At 41.3% G+C, this 21,492-nt stretch overlaps 1 protein-coding gene across 2 annotated transcripts in view; it reads right to left on the reverse strand.

Annotated features, from left to right (window-relative positions):
- Positions 1 to 20,632, reverse strand: part of LOC724150 (B-cell lymphoma/leukemia 11B) — a 43,499-nt gene extending 22,867 nt beyond the window's left edge. Inside the window, exon 1 of one of the 2 annotated variants that reach the window (XM_001119906.5) lies at positions 18,690 to 20,632. In XM_001119906.5, coding sequence (XP_001119906.3) covers positions 18,690 to 18,726 — 37 coding nt within the window. In that variant the 5' untranslated portion in view covers positions 18,727 to 20,632. Of the gene's footprint in view, positions 1 to 16,291; positions 16,995 to 18,689 lie in introns of those variants that run through there. The other variant, XM_006560770.3, reaches the window with a different exon arrangement.
- Positions 20,633 to 21,492: the final 860 nt, after the last annotated feature.

Consider the following 21,492-nt stretch of genomic DNA (forward strand, 5'->3'; position numbering starts at 1 on the left):
CGAATGTAAGTTGGATTGCTTACAAATTGGCCCATACATCCGTAATGCCTCGATCGCTGTACCGTGTGGCTCCCTTATTGCGAGTGACTTCGTAATTTCCATCCACGAGTGGGGGGAGGGGGGAGGAGGTGGGCAGATGCGTATGGGAATCGCTGCAGGAAACGTTCTGGGCTTATTAGTCCTTCACATTAATTTTCTTTCGTTCGAGATAGATGAAACGCTCCGAGGGAATCTATCGAGTCTCTATGCGTCGATTACTCACGACGATTACTCCTCCGATATTAAATTCTGAATCGTCCCGTTCGAATAACTCTTATTCCTCTCACAAGTTGTTTGTTCCAGTCAAATCTTTAGCTCGCGTCCTCCGATAATTAGATTTTCACCCGTTGATACGTACGATCGATTCGAAAGTTGCTGATAGGAATCGTCTTCATCCTCGAGATCGATTTATAATCGAATCTTTAATTTCAATACTTTTCTCATTGATCTTTCTTTTTTAAATTATATTCCATATTTTCATTGTGTTTGCCAAATGATTCCAAAAAAACTTCGAATTCCAAAATTCCAATTATCATTTATTTATTTATCTGTCCCATTCCCAATCTGTATCCTTCTAATTTCATACTTTCTAATTTTTCCCGGATCGCAATTCCTCATCGCGGACGAGGAGCACGAACACGATTCGAAACACGATCGACTTTTCTCCGACCACGTTTCCCACCATGCGATACAAACGACGCGACACAACACACACGGCAGGAGGAGGGCATACACGCGAAGATATCCCGAGGCGGTTTCCTTGTTAGGACATCCGTGCTGTCAAAACGTCCACAGGACACATCGAAGCAATTGAATTACGATCATCCCCAGGGCGAGCTCCGACCGTAACCAATAATTCCATTATCCATTAGTATTGGGTCGCGGCAATTTCCTTCCACGACCGAGGTAACGGACGCGCGTACGTGTGCCGGTCGGATCCATCGGGAAACGCGGGATACACACAGGCGGATCAGGGAATCGATGGATCTTTGGCACACGTCTTCCTCGAATATCGCACGAGACACGCACGAGATCTGTGCTGGATATCGATAATGGAACCGCAAGTCTCGATGAAATCGACATCGTGGAGCAAGAAACTCGTCTCGTTCTTGAGATTCGAGGACGATGGTTAGTCTTGAAGATTTGCGTTGCATCGAATATATCGGCAGTTTAGAAGCGAGTCGAGAGAGGTGTAGCTTGTTGAGGTTATTTATTGGTTTATTGATGAATATTAATTTTTCTTTTTTTTAGTAATGTTGTTGGTGTAGGTGCGAGTTTTTGATTGTAAGAATTCTTATGTACAGTTTACATAGAATGAATTTAATTAGTATTCAAAAAATCATCGAGATTTAGAATCCTTTTGTTGTTATTTTATTTAGTATGCCATATGAACTATAATTATTTAGAAATATATAGATTTAATTCTTACAATTACAGAAACAATCTTTGATAATTGTGGAAGAATCTCTATAGAAGATTGTATTATTAAAAAAAAGTAATAATTTAAAAGTATCTTTTAAACGATGAAGATACTTCAATCCAACGAATTCTATTTAATTATTCAAAATGAAATAATCTATAGAATTAAAAACTTTCACCACCATCTTCAATAAACCCCTTCAATAAACAATCTCCACTAAAATATTTTTTTTAATATTTTCAGAATATTTTCAAAGCAAGCCTGAAGACGCGATCGATATTCTCCAACAAGATTCGAACAAGTTTTAAAAAGAAGCCAAATAATTTCTTCTCAGTCAGTTATGGTTGTTTACCTTTGTGCGCCATTACGCGTCCCTCCATGGCGACAGTTTCCATGGTATGGAATAGCTGTTCGCGAACCATCGTCCATTTAACCGATAGCACATTTATAAACAAAATCGCGAGTCTGAAATCGGCGGCGCATAGCCTCTTGTTCCTCCTCCCACCGATTAATTAATTAATTAATTAACCAACGTACGAATCGCGATCAAGGTGGAGGAAGATCTGGTTTCTCGCATGCTCGGATGCTGACTGGTGTATCAGACCGCGCCCAGGGCCTGCCAAGGGCCCCGAGGACAGGATATCAAAAGAATAGAAAGGACCTACCAACATGTCCTTTGGGTGGAGGGGATAATTTTTATACGAAATCCCCACTTTCCCCCCCTCTATCTCTCCCTTTTTCCTTTCACTCCTCACCTCAGGAAACCCCTTCGTCCTTTCGACTTTCTTCCATCATCGGTGAAGAGTTTTTAACCCCTGGACCCTGGGTCGAAAACTACCCCACAAAGGAGATAAAATGGCGCGGCTATATCGTTTTTTTTTCTTTTCCTTCCCTACATCCAAGACCCTTTCCTCTTCGTACGTACGTGGATCAGATGATGAAGAGAAAAAAAAAAAAAAAAAGAGGAGAAAAAATCGGACCCGTTTGCTGATCATGCGCGTCGAAGAAATCTCGTTTTGTGAGGCCTCGACCCGCCTATTTTTATGGAAGAAAGCTTTTCTTCTCTGTATCTCGCCCCGATGATCATTTTCCCTTTCAAGATTTTTCTTCGGGACACTCGAAATCGGATGGAAACGGGAGAGAACATAACGGCCACTTGTTTTCGAATAGAATCGGGGTCATAGGTGTGTATAGCGACGGGTCTACGGGAGGAGGATGGGGAAGTGGGAGGAATTTTGCTACGACACTCGTGTTTCTCAGAACATTGAAAAATACAAATTCGAAGGGAATCTATTTTTCGAAGGTTTATAATTACTTTCAACCCATGGTTTAACGTGGATGAGATACGATGGATGGATAATTCTTACATTTATATCGATTTACGAGAAAAATATCTCGCAACACGTTTATATTTATCACAAGTGTATAATTTAATCTACCTACAGAATGTTCATCACGGAGTTATTCCGCGAATAACGGATAATAATCAGTGTTACAAAATGCTGGAAACGAAACTTTGAGATCGTATCAAATAGAATAATCATAATTAGTGCGTCCAACTTACAAAATTTATTAATTCCACCGCCAATTATACCGGAAAATTTCCTAATAAACGTTTCAATTTTTCAAAAACCCGTTCAATACAAGAAAATAATATCCCAAGTTCAATCAGTGTTACAAAATGCTGGAAACGAAACTTTGAGATCGTATCAAATAGAATAATCATAATTAGTGCGTCCAACTTACTTACAAAATTTATTAATTCCACCAATTATACCGGAAAATTTCCTAATAAACGTTTCAATTTTGCAAAAAAAACCCGCTCAATACAAGAAAATAATATCCCAAATTCAATCAGTGTTACAAAATGCTGGAAACGAAACTTTGAGATCGTATCAAATAGAATAATCATAATTAGTGCGTCCAACTTACAAAATTTATTAATTCCACCGCCAATTATACCGGAAAATTTCCTAATAAACGTTTCAATTTTTCAAAAACCCGCTCAATACAAGAAAATAATATCCCAAGTTCAAAGTTCGAACGAAAAAGAAAAAGAATCTGAAACGTTCGATCTCGGTCCACCCACGCTCGTTCTCCATCAGCATAACCGCATTGTCCTCCACGCTATCTAATCTCTTACTTGATCTGCTCGAAAGCTCGAAGAACCAAACTCCTCCGGAAACGCGGCGTTTCTCACGTGTCACGGAACCGCTTTTCCCTCTGACCGACGATCAGATATACCTTGGCGAACAGCAGAAGGAGGAGGAGGAAGCCTCTTCTAACTCTTCCCATGCCTATGCGGAATGAATCGCGGAAAGCAAGGTGGACCGACCAAGGACAGCCGGTGGTGAGAGGCGAGGAGAGACAGAGAGGTGAAGCAATTTCGAATGGAATCGTGAAAACGGATTGGCCAGTTTGGGAAACGGCCCAAGAATTCTTCACGGAAGACAGAGAGCAGAAAGCTGGCTAGAAAACTTGGCTCTCTATCCGTGTTCCGCGGTCGGCCACCCGGTTATGAGAAATATGAAATCTGGTTCTCACGGGTTGTGAATGGGTACACCGCGTTATATGTATATATGTGTGTGTGTGTGTGTGTGTGTGTATATATATATATATATCTCTCTCTCGTTCTCCGGCCCGGTTTCCCACTCGGGTTTATATCCTTCTCTGTATCGTCGCTCCACATGCGTATCGTGGGAGGATCTCGGGGGTCCTTTGTCCGTGCGTGCAGCAGGACATTGTCCATTGAGAAACGGGCAAACAGGTCCTAGAGGAGCTGACCTGTACCCTTTTCAATCGTACCCTCCTTCTTTTCATGGAAAAACCCCTTTCCTCGTTTTTTCGTCAAAATAAATCATGTGGGTACAGTTAGCCAGCTGGCAAACTCCTTCGACGTGTACCGGACTCACAGGAATATATGAGCTTCTGCTTCGCCGTTCCCCTGATCTCATGAATATACGTTCACGCACGCCTTTCGAACTAACTTTTCACCTTTTTCTAGAGAAACGATGCTTTTCTCCTGTGCCACTGTGCCACCAATTACACTGTACACTTTTCGGATATCAAAGGGAAAAGCTCGATAGGCAAGAATAACTTTGCGCGAATCGTTACTACCCTTTTGTACGATATTTCTACGATAATGGAAAGAAATAGGAAAAAAAAGAATCGTTATTCTAGGAAAAATGGGGAACAAACGGAGAGGAGGAGAAGAGTGGTACGATTGTCAGCTCTTTTCGTGTAACGAGGAATTTCGGTGTGGACCATCGGGTGGAAATAAAACGGTGAGAAACGAGGAGATCGCGACGAGATATAGCGGCGTGGAGGAACCTTTTGTATTGTCCGGTATCGCGACTGATTTCCATCGTCCCTTTCTTTCGCGCCGTTCCTTCGTCTCGAATGTGTTTCCAACGATGGCCTCTCCCTCTCCCTCTCTCTCTCTCTCTCTCTCGGCGTTGCAGAGGGCAGCACCGGTTAATTAGAAAGTTGTGCGGCAAAGAAAGGAAAGAGGAGGGTGTGCACGCGGTGGGTTCGTCGTTACATTATTCAAAACGTCCCTCCCGTGAAACTCGGCGGGCGTGCCGCAAAACATCCGAATGCAAACTTTTGACAACGCGCGAACGCGCCAAGTGCCGAAGCATGTCACGCGAAATAATTAACGATCGCGCGAGGCGAATTTTCTCGAGCGAGAATTAACCGGCGAGTCGAGCCAGGTTGCTCCGCTGGCTGCAGCATGGATACGGTTTTGGATACGGTTTGGTTTGGACGAGGGATGCCGCGTACGCGGACCACGTTTGTCTCGTTGTTTCCCGAATTCGAACCGGAGTTTCCGAAAATTTTACAGAGAATACTCATGTGTGTAAAGTGTAATAGTTTAACGTGGAAACGTTGGAATTGGAGAACTCCGCGAGAGAGACTTTTGATAACTGTGGTATGGATCATGATCCTGGTCAAATTGTTTTTAATCGATAAATAGATTAAGCTTGAAGAGAGAATTCTAATCGAGATGTGTGTTTTTATTATTAATTATATTAACTAACATTATTAATTATAATTTGTAATATTGATATGTAAGTTGTAATTAATATCAAGAAGATTTATTACACATCGTGAGCTCATATTCGAAAGTTGTATTCAATAAAATTCGAAGAATTATATTAAGAAAAAAAGTTAAGGTTTTACTTAAATTGAATACAAAATAAAGAATTCTGACAATCATGAATCAAGCTTATGATATAATAATCATTGCTGTTGCACATAGAAGTACATCATACATCATATTTTAAATAAAAGGTAAAGTTTGGAACAAGGAAAAGCACTCAGCATATTTCTTGACTGGCAAAGTGAAAATTATGAATATTCATGGCTCTAAAAAAGATGATATTAAACCTTTCTCAAGATTTTCAGAAAAATATCGTTACGAGGAAATATTAGAACAATTTAACAATAAAATTAATTAATAGAAAAGATTACATTTTAAAATTATTTAAATTATTATCCTCAACGAAAAGTATCATTGTTGAAGAATCATATTCCATTAAATCGTGAAATCGAGGAAGAATCATCGAGAAACTACGTCTCTGATCATTGGAACATCTCAAAGAACAATCATTCTACATCTGTATCAAGAACAGGCTTTCAATCACGATTCGCGACGAGTTGAAGGTTGGAGAAAAAAAAAACCTGACCCCCGGATTCCTTTTTTTCTTTACTCCTCACCTGGTCCGCTCTCCAGCCCCCCGCGGATTCGGCCATCGCAATTGGTCCAGCCCAACGGCGCCCCATGAATTATCTCGAACCCGATCCCACTCTACCGGTTCGAACAGAGGCCCTGATTTTTTCGCGAGAAAAAAACCATCCTGCTGGGCAATTTTGTCGTGGCCGGCCAATTGGAAAGCGGCACGCGAAAACGGGCACGCCACTGGTCGATACAGGAGCCGACCATCGAGAGCCGGTTCCACGTCTTCTCGTTCGACTTCCGGATAGACCGATTCAATGGCCGGACATGACTTCGAATCGCTCCTTCTTTCGCTCGCGTTGTCCCATTGTCGAGAAGGATTTCTCTGTCGCCATGTTTTTTAACGAATTGGGATCTCACGTGAGCGTGAAAAGTGTGCCATCGTGCATAATAAATAAAAATCCAGTTTATGATATTTGATGATAAAGGAATCAATGTTATGGAATTAGTAGATCGAATTTTATTTAAAATTATCGTATGATGGATACGTTAGAATTGACGTGGATCGACCAAATATCCTGCTAGCTAACCGAAAACCGCGTCTCGAATCGCTATTTCCTGTTCCCGTGACGAAGGACAGGAAGTCGAGAGGTGAGATTTACGTAAGCGGATGGACGATTGTTCGGCCAAGACACGTTTTTGTACAATGTTAATGCGTTGAATGGATACGTTTGAGTGTTTTAACGTGGCCCACTTCCGGAGAAGAGAGAAAGAAGAAGAAAAAGTCTGAAGATTCGTAAACAAAAAAAGAAAGAGTATACGATAAAATTAACGAAGAATTTTAATCATATCTATTTTATTACAAAATATACAATTCTTCTTCTCAATTATATTTAATTGAAAAGAAGATTGATATGTCTACGCGTATATCCATCCATAATGGCGAATATTTATAATCCTCGTTGTTAAGAATAAACGCTTAAATCGAGAACCATTATTTTCCAGAGCGAGACGTAATTGTCTTTATTAACCACTCGATACGAAACGTATATCCATCTCGCCGATATTCAATCAAAATCACGTTGAATCTCTCGCGTGCATTGATATTCCACCATGTTCCAAACCTTCTTCCTTAAATAGAACTTAGAGAATCGTGTTTCTAAATCAATATTATTATAAGAATAGATTTATAAGAATAGAATGGAGATAACGCGTGAATGGAAAAACAATAGAGTTATTTCCAAACCAACCACCTTCCGAAACAACTTCCCCTAATGCTAGAAACGATATCCACTCTGCCTTCAATAAACATTTCAACAAACATTTTTATGGGAACCATTGATCAAATCGTTCGCTTTTCTAAAATTACTCCCAAAATTAATCATTGTTAAATCACACTAAATAATATTGGAATCCAATCGTGCAAATCATTCTACACCATTAACGCAAATATGAAAATACGAAGAATCCTGATAAATGGCAATCGCAATTTGCCTCGTCTATATTACGTTCTCGCACAGTTCTGCTCGCTCGTCTATTTAATCACACGCTGTCAAGTGGCTACGTTCGGGTTGTCCAACTTCCCAAACGAGTAACCGTCTCGCTGCGTTCCAAGCTTGTGACGACTCGAGTCATAACCGGCGGAAAATCTAAAAACGTGACTCCACCCTGTTCCCCTGAACTTGGCGCTCCTATTTATAGATGGGTCTAACCGGCGTGTGTACGCGCCACGTGGTTTACATACGTGCGCGTTCTCCTGGAATATTGAACTATAACGGGTGATCGACACAGAGAAAATGAAGTGATCTACGAGAAAATGGGCGGACTTGATACAATGTTTTTTTTTAATTGGACGCGAAATTGATTTTTGGAACGAAAATTACTCCTGAAGTATCTGCTCGACTTGAACAATCAGTCTCTTCGTAGTAAAAATGAAAGTATCTTTAATGATCCAAAATTATTAAATATTGTTTTATATAACTCATTTCAGATCGATCCATCTAGCTCTTAAAAATGGAATAATTGGATCAGATGAGAAGAGGATATTATTCGTGATAGTGTTGGATCACTGTTCGTAAATAAAAAACATGTTAGTTATCGCAATATAAATAAATAATAAATAAGTTCTTACAATTATAAAAATAACATAGAAAATTGTTTAAAAATATCACGAGCATTCATGCCTGTTAAACAATTCAAGAATCAATTGAAGAATCGAGACAGGTAAAAACGGAAATATCAAGCGGTATGTCAAGTCCATTTATTTAAATCGCAAGAGATATATCTTCACAACTTCTTTCTTTTATATTATCCATGTTCAAAAGTTCAAGATAATGAACAACAGCACGATTATTGGCTTTGATCTAACAGATAATCGATAGTTAGAGAAAATTCCTGACCCTTTCTCGACTCTCCTCTTTAACAAGAGTCAACATCCATCCAGTACACGCTCTCTAAACAACCAAATAATTATCCAGAGGACCTGCATGATCGTCCACGCCATAAGGTCAAGCGCGCAAAAAAAAAAAAAGGACCAAGCTACTCGACCTTCAACACCGATCGACGTACAGGATCGAGTCGACGAGAGAAGGGTGAGTTTCGATCGTGAGGAGACAGGTTGCGACCCTTGTTGCGCTCTGACAATCGAGTGGCATCGTCCAGGATGGTCCACGAGGGGTGGAAACGCACCTTGCCGGGGAGGCAAGGCGCTTCGAAGTGACCCTTGGTCAGGTAGACTTGGTCCCCTCTTTCTTCGACAAGTGAACCAGCCGACAAAGAGCATAATAATGCGAGCAGATTATCGCCCCGAAGGGTGTTCGCACCTTGGGAGGAGGGACTCGGACAATGCCGGACAATGGACCAGGAAACCGACACTGCAAACAACATAAATTTTCCTATGGCACCTCGCCATTATTATTCCGTACTCGGACAAGTTTGAATTCGTGGATCGGACGGTCTCATTCTTTCCGGATTCTTCTTTTTTTTCCCCCCTTTTTTTCTTTTTTTACTGGTGGCGAGAGGGACAAATAATAAGGTGATTTCCTCGAGAAAGCAGACAGAGATTTTTGAAAAAGCCTATTTCGAGCTGCTTGTAAGTCCATTATTGGACGAAAGTCGAGCTGTGTGTGTACCCTTGGTACCCTTTATTCGGACCCTCTCTTATTTCTGTTGTGATTTGTTGTTGAGAGACGTGCGTTTTTTGAAAGAGACTATTAAGATTGTTGTGTTCGATTAATGGATAGATAATTGGTCGTTGAAACGAGTAATACATTTATATTGATAACGATATTTTCGAGAGCATCCCATCTCGAATGAAAAATTTAAAAGAAAGAGACAAAGAGAGAAGAAGAAAATTAAAAATCGAACGATAAATTGTTACTAATTTAAACGTGCTTCAAATCATCGAAATTAACGCAAGAAAAGAGAAGAGATGATCGTGTCCTTCTTTCCTCGAAATCTATCTATCGTCAATCTCTCGTGCTATCATTAATCCCTTCTTGTTCAAATATCTATTCTGAAAAATGGATCGATAATCCATCCACGATTCGAAAGGCGAGAACTCGAGGCGATCTGTACTACACGATTTCGCGGTCTTAACCCCGTTTTGAGGGATTCACTGTCGGGGAGGCCAATAACCCAGGTCGTCGAGCTTCGCGAAACGAACCCGACGACATCGTATTTCAGCCGAAATTGCCGAACGGCAGATTGGACGGACGATATACAGCCACGTTTGGGAAAGATAGCGAGAATCTCGGTATCGACTTGGTCTGTTGATAGGGGGAAGAAGAATTTAAGGAAACCCTCCTCCCTGGATGGCTAATTAATTTCTACTCCTTCGAATGGCCATTTTTTTTTCTCTCTCGTAATGGATTTAATTACCCTTGGAACTCGTGGATTTAGAAGAGAAACGTTGATCTTAAAAATATGGATATGGATATCAAGATCGTTGAAATTGGAATAATTAATTTTTCGTGGACAAGTGTCATTTATTTCACACCTTTCATGAAATTGGAATTGGAATTGTTTGAAATATTCCAAAGAATGAAAAAAAAAAGTTTCAAGAACTAAAGGATCTAGATAGATTTTAAAGATCTTTAATTCTAAATATGAAATTTAGAAATATTAAAATATATTTTTTAAGGAACCATCACCTGATATGAGATCAAAAAGTTAGTGAATAATTAAATAATAGTACTGACCACCATTATTTATTTTTTGTTTAATAAATGGTGCGGTTTTGATATTAAATGTGTCCAGGAATAACGAAAAGTAAATATAATTTTGGAACATTAAAGTTTCCAAGTTATCTTATCAGTCCAATTTTATAAGATATCAAAATCTGGATGTTTTTAATTTTTACATGAGTGACGTCATTATTTCCTTACAATTTAGCAGATTTATATCGCAATTAATATTTGCATCGTTCGTTTTTATTAATTTTTGTTCATCATTTGTTCCATAATTCATATAAAAAATACGATACATATTGAAAGAGTTCAGCATTCATAATTTAAATTTAGATGACTCGTAGCAATGTTGCATCAAAAGGATTTCAAATTTTTAATAATTTATTCGTTATATTTCAAACAAATTAAAATATTATCATTCTTCTTACCAGATAATATGCAAAATTTCGTATTTTCATTATTAATAATTTATAAAAACATATGCTATTTAAACTCCAAAAGAAATTTGATCTTCGATAAATATTCGCGTTATATTATATAAAAGATATAAAATTGTTGAATTAATGCTTTCGATATAAAATTGATGCGAGTCTTCTTATAACACGATATTCTTAAGACACGATAAATTTAAAGAATTTTAAATATCTTGGTGTAACACAAATATTTTCATCACACTGTTTTTCCAGACACGTTTCTTCAATTTGTATTAATTCCACATTTTGCCCAACGTTCTTTCCTCGAAGAGACAGAAGAGAAGTTAAACGCGTGTATGAACGATCGACTCGCATTATCAATGCAAAATCGAAACGACACGATCGTTGCACGGCTCATTTGCATCGAGCCAAAAGGCACGCATCTGTCCCGTACTCGATTCCATTTCTCGGCTTCTCTTCCACTCGAAGAACCGAGTTAACAGTTAACCAAACCGTACTCCCCTCGATGATTACCCTAGGATTAAAACTTTCCATGTAGTACAGAGCTCATTGACAGCGAGCATCTTCGCCATCCAGTAGCGGACGTCAATGCGACATCCGACAGTCGCGACAGGTGGCGCCATCTATTCCACCCGCGTCCCTCTCATCGATTCCGCCGTAAACATTCCATTATATTTCCACGTTCCACCAATTAAAATCTAACTAAAAATCTCTTTAATTCAATCCAATACCAATTTATCAAAATTAAAATTATTGTGAAATGTGGATAATGTGGAAATAATTTTACAAACATGTTATTGCGAATGCGGTGGTTAAATAAATAGTAAATAGAATTTATTAAACGTCAATTTAAAGTTTAAGTGGAAATATGACGGATATTTTTTTATTCATAGATTATTTTCAACGCGATACGAATATCATATTTCCTCCTGTAAGGATGTAGTTCCTCCTTTTAAATTTATAAATTAAATAATGCGACGACAAATCGAGTTGCTGTATAATTTTTCATAAATATAATTCATGAAACATTAAAATACTTTTGGTGCAAACAACACATAAAATTAAGAAAATCAACCGTTATTAACGAATCAAATCAAATGATTCAATTTACTTCTAAAGTGTCACGTTGCCTTGGAGTAAGAAAGAATCTTAATTTATTCCGTCCGTTAAATCGCAAGATGTAGAAACTCGATTCAAAACTAAATTTCACTCCAAACATTCCCCCTCTCGAATCCCTCACTCGAATCCCTCACTCGAATCTTCAAAACCTTCGCGAGAACTTCCCCTAGTCACGAATAACTCTCCTCTCTCTTCTGTTCAGATATCGCGACGGGGCGATATCACGCAACTTTTCCTCGCGGCCCATAAAAGATATCGCCATTAGCGGGACTCGTGTTACACGTGGACTTTTTGCGTAGCTCGCGTGCTTCTGGGATCAAAAGTCGCCCTCCTCGCGTTCCCTTGGCGCGCAGTTCGCGAGAGAAGACTTCTTACCTGGCCACGTGCGAGCAGATACCATTCCTAAACGACCGTATAGAATCGAAACGAGAGAAAAAGAAAGAGAGAGAGAGAGATCCAGAAGAACCAGTCGAGAGGAGGCAAAGCAAGGAGGAGGAAAAGGGTTCGGCCACGCGCCGAAAGGTTAATCTGAGAAATCAAATCAAAGTAGTTTTTTTGCCCGACTCGAGGCGGCTGCTGGAACTTGGTCGGAAGAGGAGAGGAAGAGGAGTGGATTAGATTGGAGGGAGAAGGACGACGAGGAAGGAGGAGGAGGAAGGTAGGAGGTGGAAGGAGAAGGAAGGGCTTCCGACGGGCCGCATCAAAGACAATATTTAACGCGCACGGTATAGAAAACGCGCATATGCCGTGCACGTGCCGACAGGGGCGCGTAAAACTCACTTTGTTTGCTAAATAACATCCTCGAGAGAGTGGTTCGGGCCCGATATCGGGCTCGAGCTAGGCGGCGAGCATCGCAGGACGAGGAGGTGTCCTGCTATGCGGGCGTAATTGCGTCAATTAACGAGTCACGCTTTCGAGCCGGTGATAAAATTGCTTTCGCCCGGGTGGAGAAACGGTTGCGACTCGTGCCCTACGAGCAACTTTTTACCCAGAGCTCGCCAATTCGCGATTACGACGACGTGGTGATTTGTGACGTACGTAGCATCGATTTTTGTCACGATTGAAATTTAGATGATTGTTAATTTTATAGGTGTTGAGAGTTAGTAAGAGTAATTTGATTTATTTTATCAGAAATGAGATAGCAGAATTTTAAGAGGGTTTTTTTTAAATTGTAAAATTTAGTGAAAATAATGATTTTAAAATCTTTGAGACAGATATTTTTAGGAGGATTTTTTAAAGAAATATTTTAGATTTTTGGAAATGATGTTGTGAATAATAATTTTATTTACTTTGATAGATATTTTAATTAAAAAGATTTTTATAGGATTTTTTGGAATATAAGCAGAGAACATTTTCGTATATTTTCAAAGAAAATTTAATTTTTAAATTAATTAGATAGCAAAAATACTTTGACATTTATTTTAGGTAGAGATTTTTCTAAGATGATAGAATTTTAGGAAGAGAAAATAATTCTTCGATAGATAATAAAGAATTATTTTTAATTTTTTCGTTTCATGAAATATTGAAACATTAATTTCCTCTTGAATTAAGAATATTAAATTATATAATAATGTTAAATTTACTAATTTATTTTTAATCGAACATATAAATATATTATAATTAACTTGGTTTATTCCGATAAAAGATAAAAGATAATATTTGCACGATATCGTAATAACGCGATATGTTTAGAGCGAGAAAGCTAGAGAGAGAGATTTACTGTTTCCATCTAAGAACGCCATATTCATTAAGCGTTTACGTGCCAGTAGTACCTCGTTATTGTTTATGTAGGTTTGTTAACAAGCATAACTTGCGTTTTAACCATATACAGGATTATTGAATATATATTTGTGCATATCGTAATTTGAGTGGGGGAGGATTAGTCGGAATAATCTTGATTTTCACCCATTTTGAATTTTATTCATTATTATAAACGAACAACTTACATGATCCACAGTTAATCCAAACGATATCCTCCTGTTTCAAATGTTTCAAAAGTAATCGTAGGTTTTATCCATCCAATAAAACGCAGTATTTATTCAAAGTAAAAAATCGATTTATTATCAACACTTTTTCGAATATTTGGAATATTATCTTACGTATATCGATACGTGGATATCTTAAGATGATATTGCCTCAAGAATCGTAGTCGTGTAAGTTACACGCACAACATTTTCAGGTATTCATTATCGAAGGCTGATAATACGAGGAACAGCTTTCCTTTATATCCTCCGATTTGAATAATCGATATTGGCTTTAAACTTCAAATTGTTATAAACATATTTCTCTCACTAATCTGGATCATTTGTATCCACTTTTATTTTTTATCATTCTTGCCTCTGAAAAAATATTTCGAGATACTCGTTATACTTCGTTATAAAATCGTATATTTAAAATCTTTAATAAAAATAAAAATTCTTTCGAATTTTCATTTGAGAAATGAAAAATTCTGCTCCAAAACTGTGATTCCATTTTCTTCGATCGAGTGGAAGAAAGAATTCGTGTCCTTACAAAGTGAATTTTCACGAATCATAATCCTCGAGAGAGTGAGAAATTAATTTTATATACACACGTAACGAAAAACGAGCGATATTTTCAACATTTCTCTTTCGTTTCTTTTTTATCGTCTGTACCTGCACGCGTAAATGATACAGTCAACAGGGAAGTGATAATTTATTAGCAATGCTGGCGATTCGTTTGGTCGCGCGATTTTCCTTTGGTTGTCGCTGATATTTCGTCTCGATCTTACTGTGTCTCGTGTATTGGAACAACAGCTGCCTCTGCTCCTCGGAACACGAGCGTCACAGCACAACGCTCGATATACGATTCGTATCTTAATTGGGAATTTGCTTATTCCGATAACGGGTCGCGCGCAACATTCACGCTTTAATCGTCGATCGCCAACGTGTCAAGAAATTTGCTCGAGGAGAGAGGAAAAGAAATGGCTACGTGCACGTACAATGTGACTTCGAAAATGAAACGGTTCGTTCCCGTAGAACGATTTTGCTGATAAACTGTTTTTTTTTTTTTTCTTTTTGATCGTTCCACCAACATTTTCCACTTGTTGATTTTGATAATCGACCGATTATATTCGTTTGAAATATAAATCATTATGGAGATTGGAGTTTGGAAAAGAAACTTTTTAACGAATTATACTTCGACTTCGCGAGAAGAGGTTATTAATATTACGGTGGAACTTGGAAAAATCGAATTTAAAGTTCCTCTTTGAATAAAAAGGTGGGAAAGGAATAAGAGAGGATACGAAAAAGAGAGAAGTAAAGAAATTTTGATTGATTAAGTCTACGTAAATGATAAATAGCTCGTAATTTTTATCGATAAAGTTCGTTGCGAGGTTAATAAAGTTTAACGAAACAACACTTTAAATTATAAATCAGAGATTTGTCGAGATATCACAGAAGTGGAAGTTGGAGAGAAAGATTTGAACGAAAATTCTTGTTTTGGAGAATTAATATGGAAAATTGAATTTTTACAAATATATACAATCAGACAGAACATGTATATTAATTTGACGAGCAAGTGTTTTATTAATTCTTTGATAAGAAGATGAAATATACGTATATTCAATTGAAAATATTGAATTATGTCAATCGTTGAACGTCAAAATTATTTGTAATATAGTTTTCGAATGAGAAAAGAATATTTCATTATGGAAATTTAAATTGGAGATAAATAATTCAACAATTTCATTTGCAACGACGATTCGATACTTATAAATCTCGATCAAATTATTTAATTTTCAAAGTTATTTTGAGCATCGTCGCGGAGAATCAAAATAAACGTTCATTAATATAACATATTCTCGAGTAAATTTTCAAAGATCCACGATAATTGAATAATTTCATTCGTGATTCAACACTTTTATGTCTCGGTTTAAACGCGTTTCATCGTTGGAAAAATTTGATTTCGAAACGAAATTATCTCAAATTGAAAGATCGATCGTGGAAAACCTCGAAGAGAGGGATTATCGTGGTGTCAAATCGAGAAGTAATTGTACATACAACCTATTTACCTATCGACGGCCAGGCTAACGCGTGATCTATTTACTTGATTACACATATGTAGGACAGGGCTTGGGAGGCGGATAATCGCGATGTAAACAGGAGTCGTACTTCGAAGCGGCGGTAGGATAATCCGCATTTGCAAACAGAAATTCAAAGGTCTGCTCGCGATCTTCTCGACCAAAGTCCTGCGTGATCGAATCGTCCGTTAGATCGAAGCCTCGAGAGATGAATAAAATTTAAAAGAAAGGAAAGCCGGGGGGGAACGTCGAAACGATGATGATAAACAAAGTCAGAATTATCACGCTGATTGATAACAATGACCTTTGACATTTGGACAAGGCGACCTGTCACGAAACGGGAGAACTATTTCCAGATTTAATCGATCGACTCACCTCTCGGAATGCACGCGATGTCTAAAATCGCGACGGTCGATTCTCGAATTTCCTTCCACGAGATGTGTGTCGTCACGCGACTCCTATGTGCATGTTCCTGAATCAACCACATGTTACATCGTATCACCTCGAAATCTATCTCGTACGTGTGTGTTAAAACGGTGAATTAAAACTCGTGCATATCCTATGATGATCGATCACACGATACATTGCCACCTTCGAGCATCTCTCTCTCTCTCTCTCTCTCTCTCTCGAAACCAATCATAGCTCGAGTCGCACACGCTGAAACGGCGAACAGTAGCGTGTCGTCGCCCATCCAACGATTTCACAATCCCATACCAGACATGCGTACGTAGCCTTCCTCGCTCCACCTCTTCTTATGCGCGTATATATGTATATATATATATACGTGTACACGCGGAGGCCACTTTTCGACACTCCGGACCTGGAGGAACACCGACATCACCCACCCTCCCCTCCTCCGAAAAAAACGTCCAAAGTGGCACGATTTCGTAACATGGATACGAGATGAAATGACACCTGTCCACCCCCAACCCCGATTCGATCGCATTCCAACGATCGATAAGGACGGAGAGTTGAAGGGTTGCGGAGGAGGTAAGCACGGGGTTAATCGGTGGAGGAATATTCCGGTATCTTTTCGCGGCGGCGTCATCACGCGAACTAAAGAATATCGCAGTTGTAATTAAGAAAACGGAGCCGCCGCCGTCGCCGCCGCCGCCACCGCCACCGCCGCTCCCGTCCTCTCTCTCCGTGGGGGCGAGGGGGTGCAGCCGGCTCGTGGCGACGCGGGGCAGGGTGTGTGCCAGGCACCGAGGGGGTGGAAAGAGAGAGGGAGAGAGAGAGAGAGATGGAACGGGGGTGGAAAAGTCTGTGAAAAACGCGCGCATGACAATGCCGCCCCTCCTCGTCCACCCCACCCTCCCTTGGCCCGTTCTTTCTCCACCTCCTCCGCCTTGGATTCCTTTCTCCTCTCTCTCTCTCTCTCTCTCTCTTCTCGCTGCGCCTTTCTTTTTCCACCCCGAGCCGCGGCTTGGAAGGTGGGGGTGACGGGGACTAATTAAAAATTCAGCCGGCGACGAGTTCTCCGAAGACGTTGGCCTGCTACCCCGCATTTCCCGCCACCACCCCCGCCCGCTCCGTTCATTCATTCCTTCCCTTCCCTTTCTCTTTCTTTCGCCACGTCTCTTTCTCCTACTCGCCTCTTTCCCTCTCTCGAGTCCCTCCAGACGTCCACGACGCGCGTCTTTTATTTTTCTTAGCCGCGGCCACGCGACCGCCACCCATTTCTCTCTTTCTTTTTTCACCCCCCGGCTAGACTTTTTTTTCTCTCTCTCTCTCTTCTTTCCTTCTTTTCGCAGCTGCTTTTAGTTTGCCCTTGCCACCGAAGGCGACAGGTCGCGCTTCGACGTGGTGAGACGAGTGAATTAAAAATTAAGAGATTGAAAATTAATTCAAGGTTTTTTTTTTTTCTTTTTAAGAATCGAGAGGATGGAGTTTCGAGTTTTAGGTTGGACAAGTGTGTTGCAAGAGGTTGTAGCAACGTTTAAATTTCCTTCCTCCATCGGTTTGCCATCGGCTCGAACAGCTGAGATTTGTTGATCGATTCTTCGAGAGTTTCCGTGAACCTTTACTTTAATGGGAATTGTAAGACAGTTATCGTATAGCTTAGAAAGAGATTATTACGCTTGGAGCGTAATTTCGAAGGTGAGGAAGGAAAGTTAAACGCCGTTACTTTGTAAAATTATGCGAGAAATTGAAGTTTTCTATGGCAAAAGTATGATTGAAAATTTTATTTGTTCACTGATTAATAAGAATCTTCGTTTCAGAGTTCGCTCGGAGAAACGTTACATCTTTGACCTTAAAATGGACAAAGTGTCTAACGGTAAACGAAGGAAAAATGGAACATCTCCGCTTTCGAATCGAAAATATTCGAAAAATCGAGTACTTTTCTCCAAAAATTAAAACAAAAATTAAATTGTATCGATCCTTTTCCGAGAAACGAATTTACGCGAAATTGAAAAAAGAAAAAGAAAAGAGAAAGATTTTCAGTCGCGAGGAAAACCGAATCTTAATGTTCTTCAAAGTGAATTCATATAAAATAAAAAAAACAAAGCAGAGAAGATTTCTATTTCGCGAAGAGAAACTGAATCAAAACTCTCGCGAATGTTCCAAGAATAAATTTCTAGAAAAAAACGGAGAGGAGAAGAAAAATTTTCCAATCACGAGAGACTCGTGTTGGCTCGAAGATTTTTTAGATTCGATCTCATTTCCCAAAATCCATGCAAAATCCAAAAATAATTCCACGGAAAGATGAAGCGACGGCCGTCGAGGAACGCCTCGTTTTATATTATTTTCTCTTGTTTCGTGTCTCACTCACCTTGCGCGATCCTGACCGCGGGCATTTTGATCCTCATGGTGACGTTCGTCGATCTTCTTCGTGGCGGGTCGCACGATTTATCCTCGCCTTCGATCAACGAAATTATTCCCTTCTTGGAAGGTCCAGGACGGAAGAGATTTCGTTCCGTGGTCGAATGCCCTGTTGTGTTTCTTACTCGTCACGACGAATCCCTCCTCTCTCGCGGATATTTCCTTCGTTTTTCGCACGTTTTTCCAGGGGGGTGGCAGAAAAGGGGGAGGCGAGGACCACGCTTGAAGGAATTTCCTCCTTCGAGCACGGTTAATTCGACGATCGTCAACGCCTTCTGTCCTCCTCCCCCTCACCTCCGCCCCGCGGTGTCGGTTCGTTTAAACGAGTCCATCCGACGTTTCTTCACCTGTTTCGTTTCACCTCGAACAACTTTTCCACTTACTTCCGATTTTTCTCCACTTCCTTCCTTCCTTCCTTCCTTTCCTTCCCTCTTTCTCTTTCTATGTAATCTCCAGAGATCGATCCTCACCCTCGAAACCCCCCTCGATGCACTTATTTTTTCCCTCTCCTTCTATCTAATTCGGATCGTTTATCTCGACAGGATTCCGGTTTATCACGATCCTCGTCCTGTTTACCTGCCGTCCGATCGTCTGGTGCACCTGGCCGCGACGACGACGGAACTGACAGTCGGCCGGGACGCACCTCTTCGTCAACTAATGTTCGTCCTCATCGTGTTCCTCTGCTGGTGTTCAGCACCGCGCGTTCGCGAGTCCCAGACGATACGACGACACACGTCAACGGGCACATATACGAGGCGAGTAACACACCTCGACGTGTAAACGGCGCACAGAGCGAGTCAAGCCGAACCGAAACGTGTACGTATATGTTGACACTTCGAGGACAGAGGGAAAACGTAGACACAGAACGTAGTTGTTGGGGACTGTCCGCCGCGTGCACAGGTGCGAGGCCTGGATCGTTTCAGCCGGCCGCTGAACCACCGCCACGGTGATCTCGTTGGATCTCGATTCTTGGATTCCCAAAGAAAGACGAAACAACCACCGAGACGATTCCTCCTCTTCCTCCTCCTCCTCCCCTTTCTCTCCACGTTAAAGTTTCACCTCGGAGGAGAGACGAGCAGGTCGCCGCAACAAAGTGTCGCGGCCAGCTGTGACCCGTCGCGCGTTGCTCGACAGTCACACAATGTCACACGAACTCGCGATCATACTCTTATCATCATCACCTCTCCTCTCATCACCTGTTCTCGCCCGGAATAAGTGTATATTCATAAGTGTATTCAGAGAAACGGAAGGAAAGGAAAAAAAAAAAAAAAAAAAAAAGGAAAGGAAAAACGAAGAAACAATAATTAATGCTCTAACTTGGAACGCGGCAACTGTCCTCCACCAGACTGACGGGGGTCGCGGGGAACACGCTTCCCGTGGCGCGCACACACACACACACACACACACACACACACACCGTGTTCCTCTTTCTATCTTTTCCTTTCCGTTTCTTATTTTTTCCTCTCTCTTTCTTCCTCTCGTCTCGAGTCAACCGACCGAAAGAGGAAAACAAGGAGAAAAAAAAAGGGCGCGCGCGCGCGCGCGCGAGACGTCACACGCGAAACTTCTATCGTCTCCCTTCACGAAAACAAGTCTTCTTTACCCGAGCATTGAGCAGCATCCCGGCCGTATACCGATCCTCGTACGTCGTAACAGGACGACAAAGTTGGTCCCTCGTCGTTCCGGTATGGCACGGGGCTACGAGCGACAACGTGCCGCATCCACGTCCCGGGATCAGAGCGCGTGTCCTGGTGTCCGAGTGCGTGTGTTGGCGTGCGGTGGCCTGACGCGCGGATGCTGGATGCCTGATGCCGGCGTGGACCAGAGCGACGATGGTCCAGCATGGGTCGTATCTCTGAGTGGACTGTGCCGGACGGTGCGCCTAGTCGTGCCGTGCGGGACCTGGTGTGTCGGGCACTGCGCTCACTTCGGACGCGCTCGGTTCGCCTCGGCGCCGAGGCCGGACACCCCACGCGCTCTCGGGGTAGTTTTCACCCCTGTGGTGGGGGTAACGCCGATCCCCCTCTCTCTGTCCTACCTCGCTGCCCGTGCACGCTGCCTCTCGCTCGCGCGCCGACTCTCTCTCCCTCCATCTCTCTCTTTCCCTCTTTCTCTCTTGGTCGGCATCTGTTCGCTCCGCTCTCTCTCTCTCTCTCTCTCTCTCTCTCCCTTCCTCCTTCTCTCTTCCTCTCTCGCTCCGTCCCTCTCTAGGCGTGCAGTTACACGCGCGCGGGATAGACTAGTGTGTATATAACTGGTGCGCGCGAGTCTTCTCTCTGTCCCACCGCGACGAGACCGCTCCTTCTCGAGAGCGCGTTCCCGTTCCCCTCTGTGTCCGCCGCGAGAGATCGTTCGTCTCTGTCTGGGACAGGGGGGCCGCGAGGTCTCTCGAGCGGACGGACCCGACAGTTTCGCGACGGTACGCGGGATCCTCGCGCGGCTACGCGCCGTTTCAGGGTGGATGACGAGTATTTTTTTCTTCTTCCGCCCCCCCCTTCGCTTCCTTCCTTCCTTCGACGCGGTTCTTTTTATTTTCTCCGCTTTTCGGTGAGAGGGGAGGGAAGGGTTATTGGGTTAAGGTTCGTTTCGGACACGTTGAGAGATGGAATTATTAGAAGTATATATGGAGAGAGATATATGTATATATTTTTTTTAATTAGTTAGGTTAGGGGGTCGAAGTAATATTCATCTGTTGATTCGCACGTGTAAGGTGTATTGTTATATTTATACATACGGTTTTGTTGGAAGCGATT

The sequence above is a fragment of the Apis mellifera genome, linkage group LG10 (genome assembly GCF_003254395.2).
Source record: "Apis mellifera strain DH4 linkage group LG10, Amel_HAv3.1, whole genome shotgun sequence".
Taxonomy (NCBI): Eukaryota; Metazoa; Arthropoda; class Insecta; order Hymenoptera; family Apidae; genus Apis; species Apis mellifera.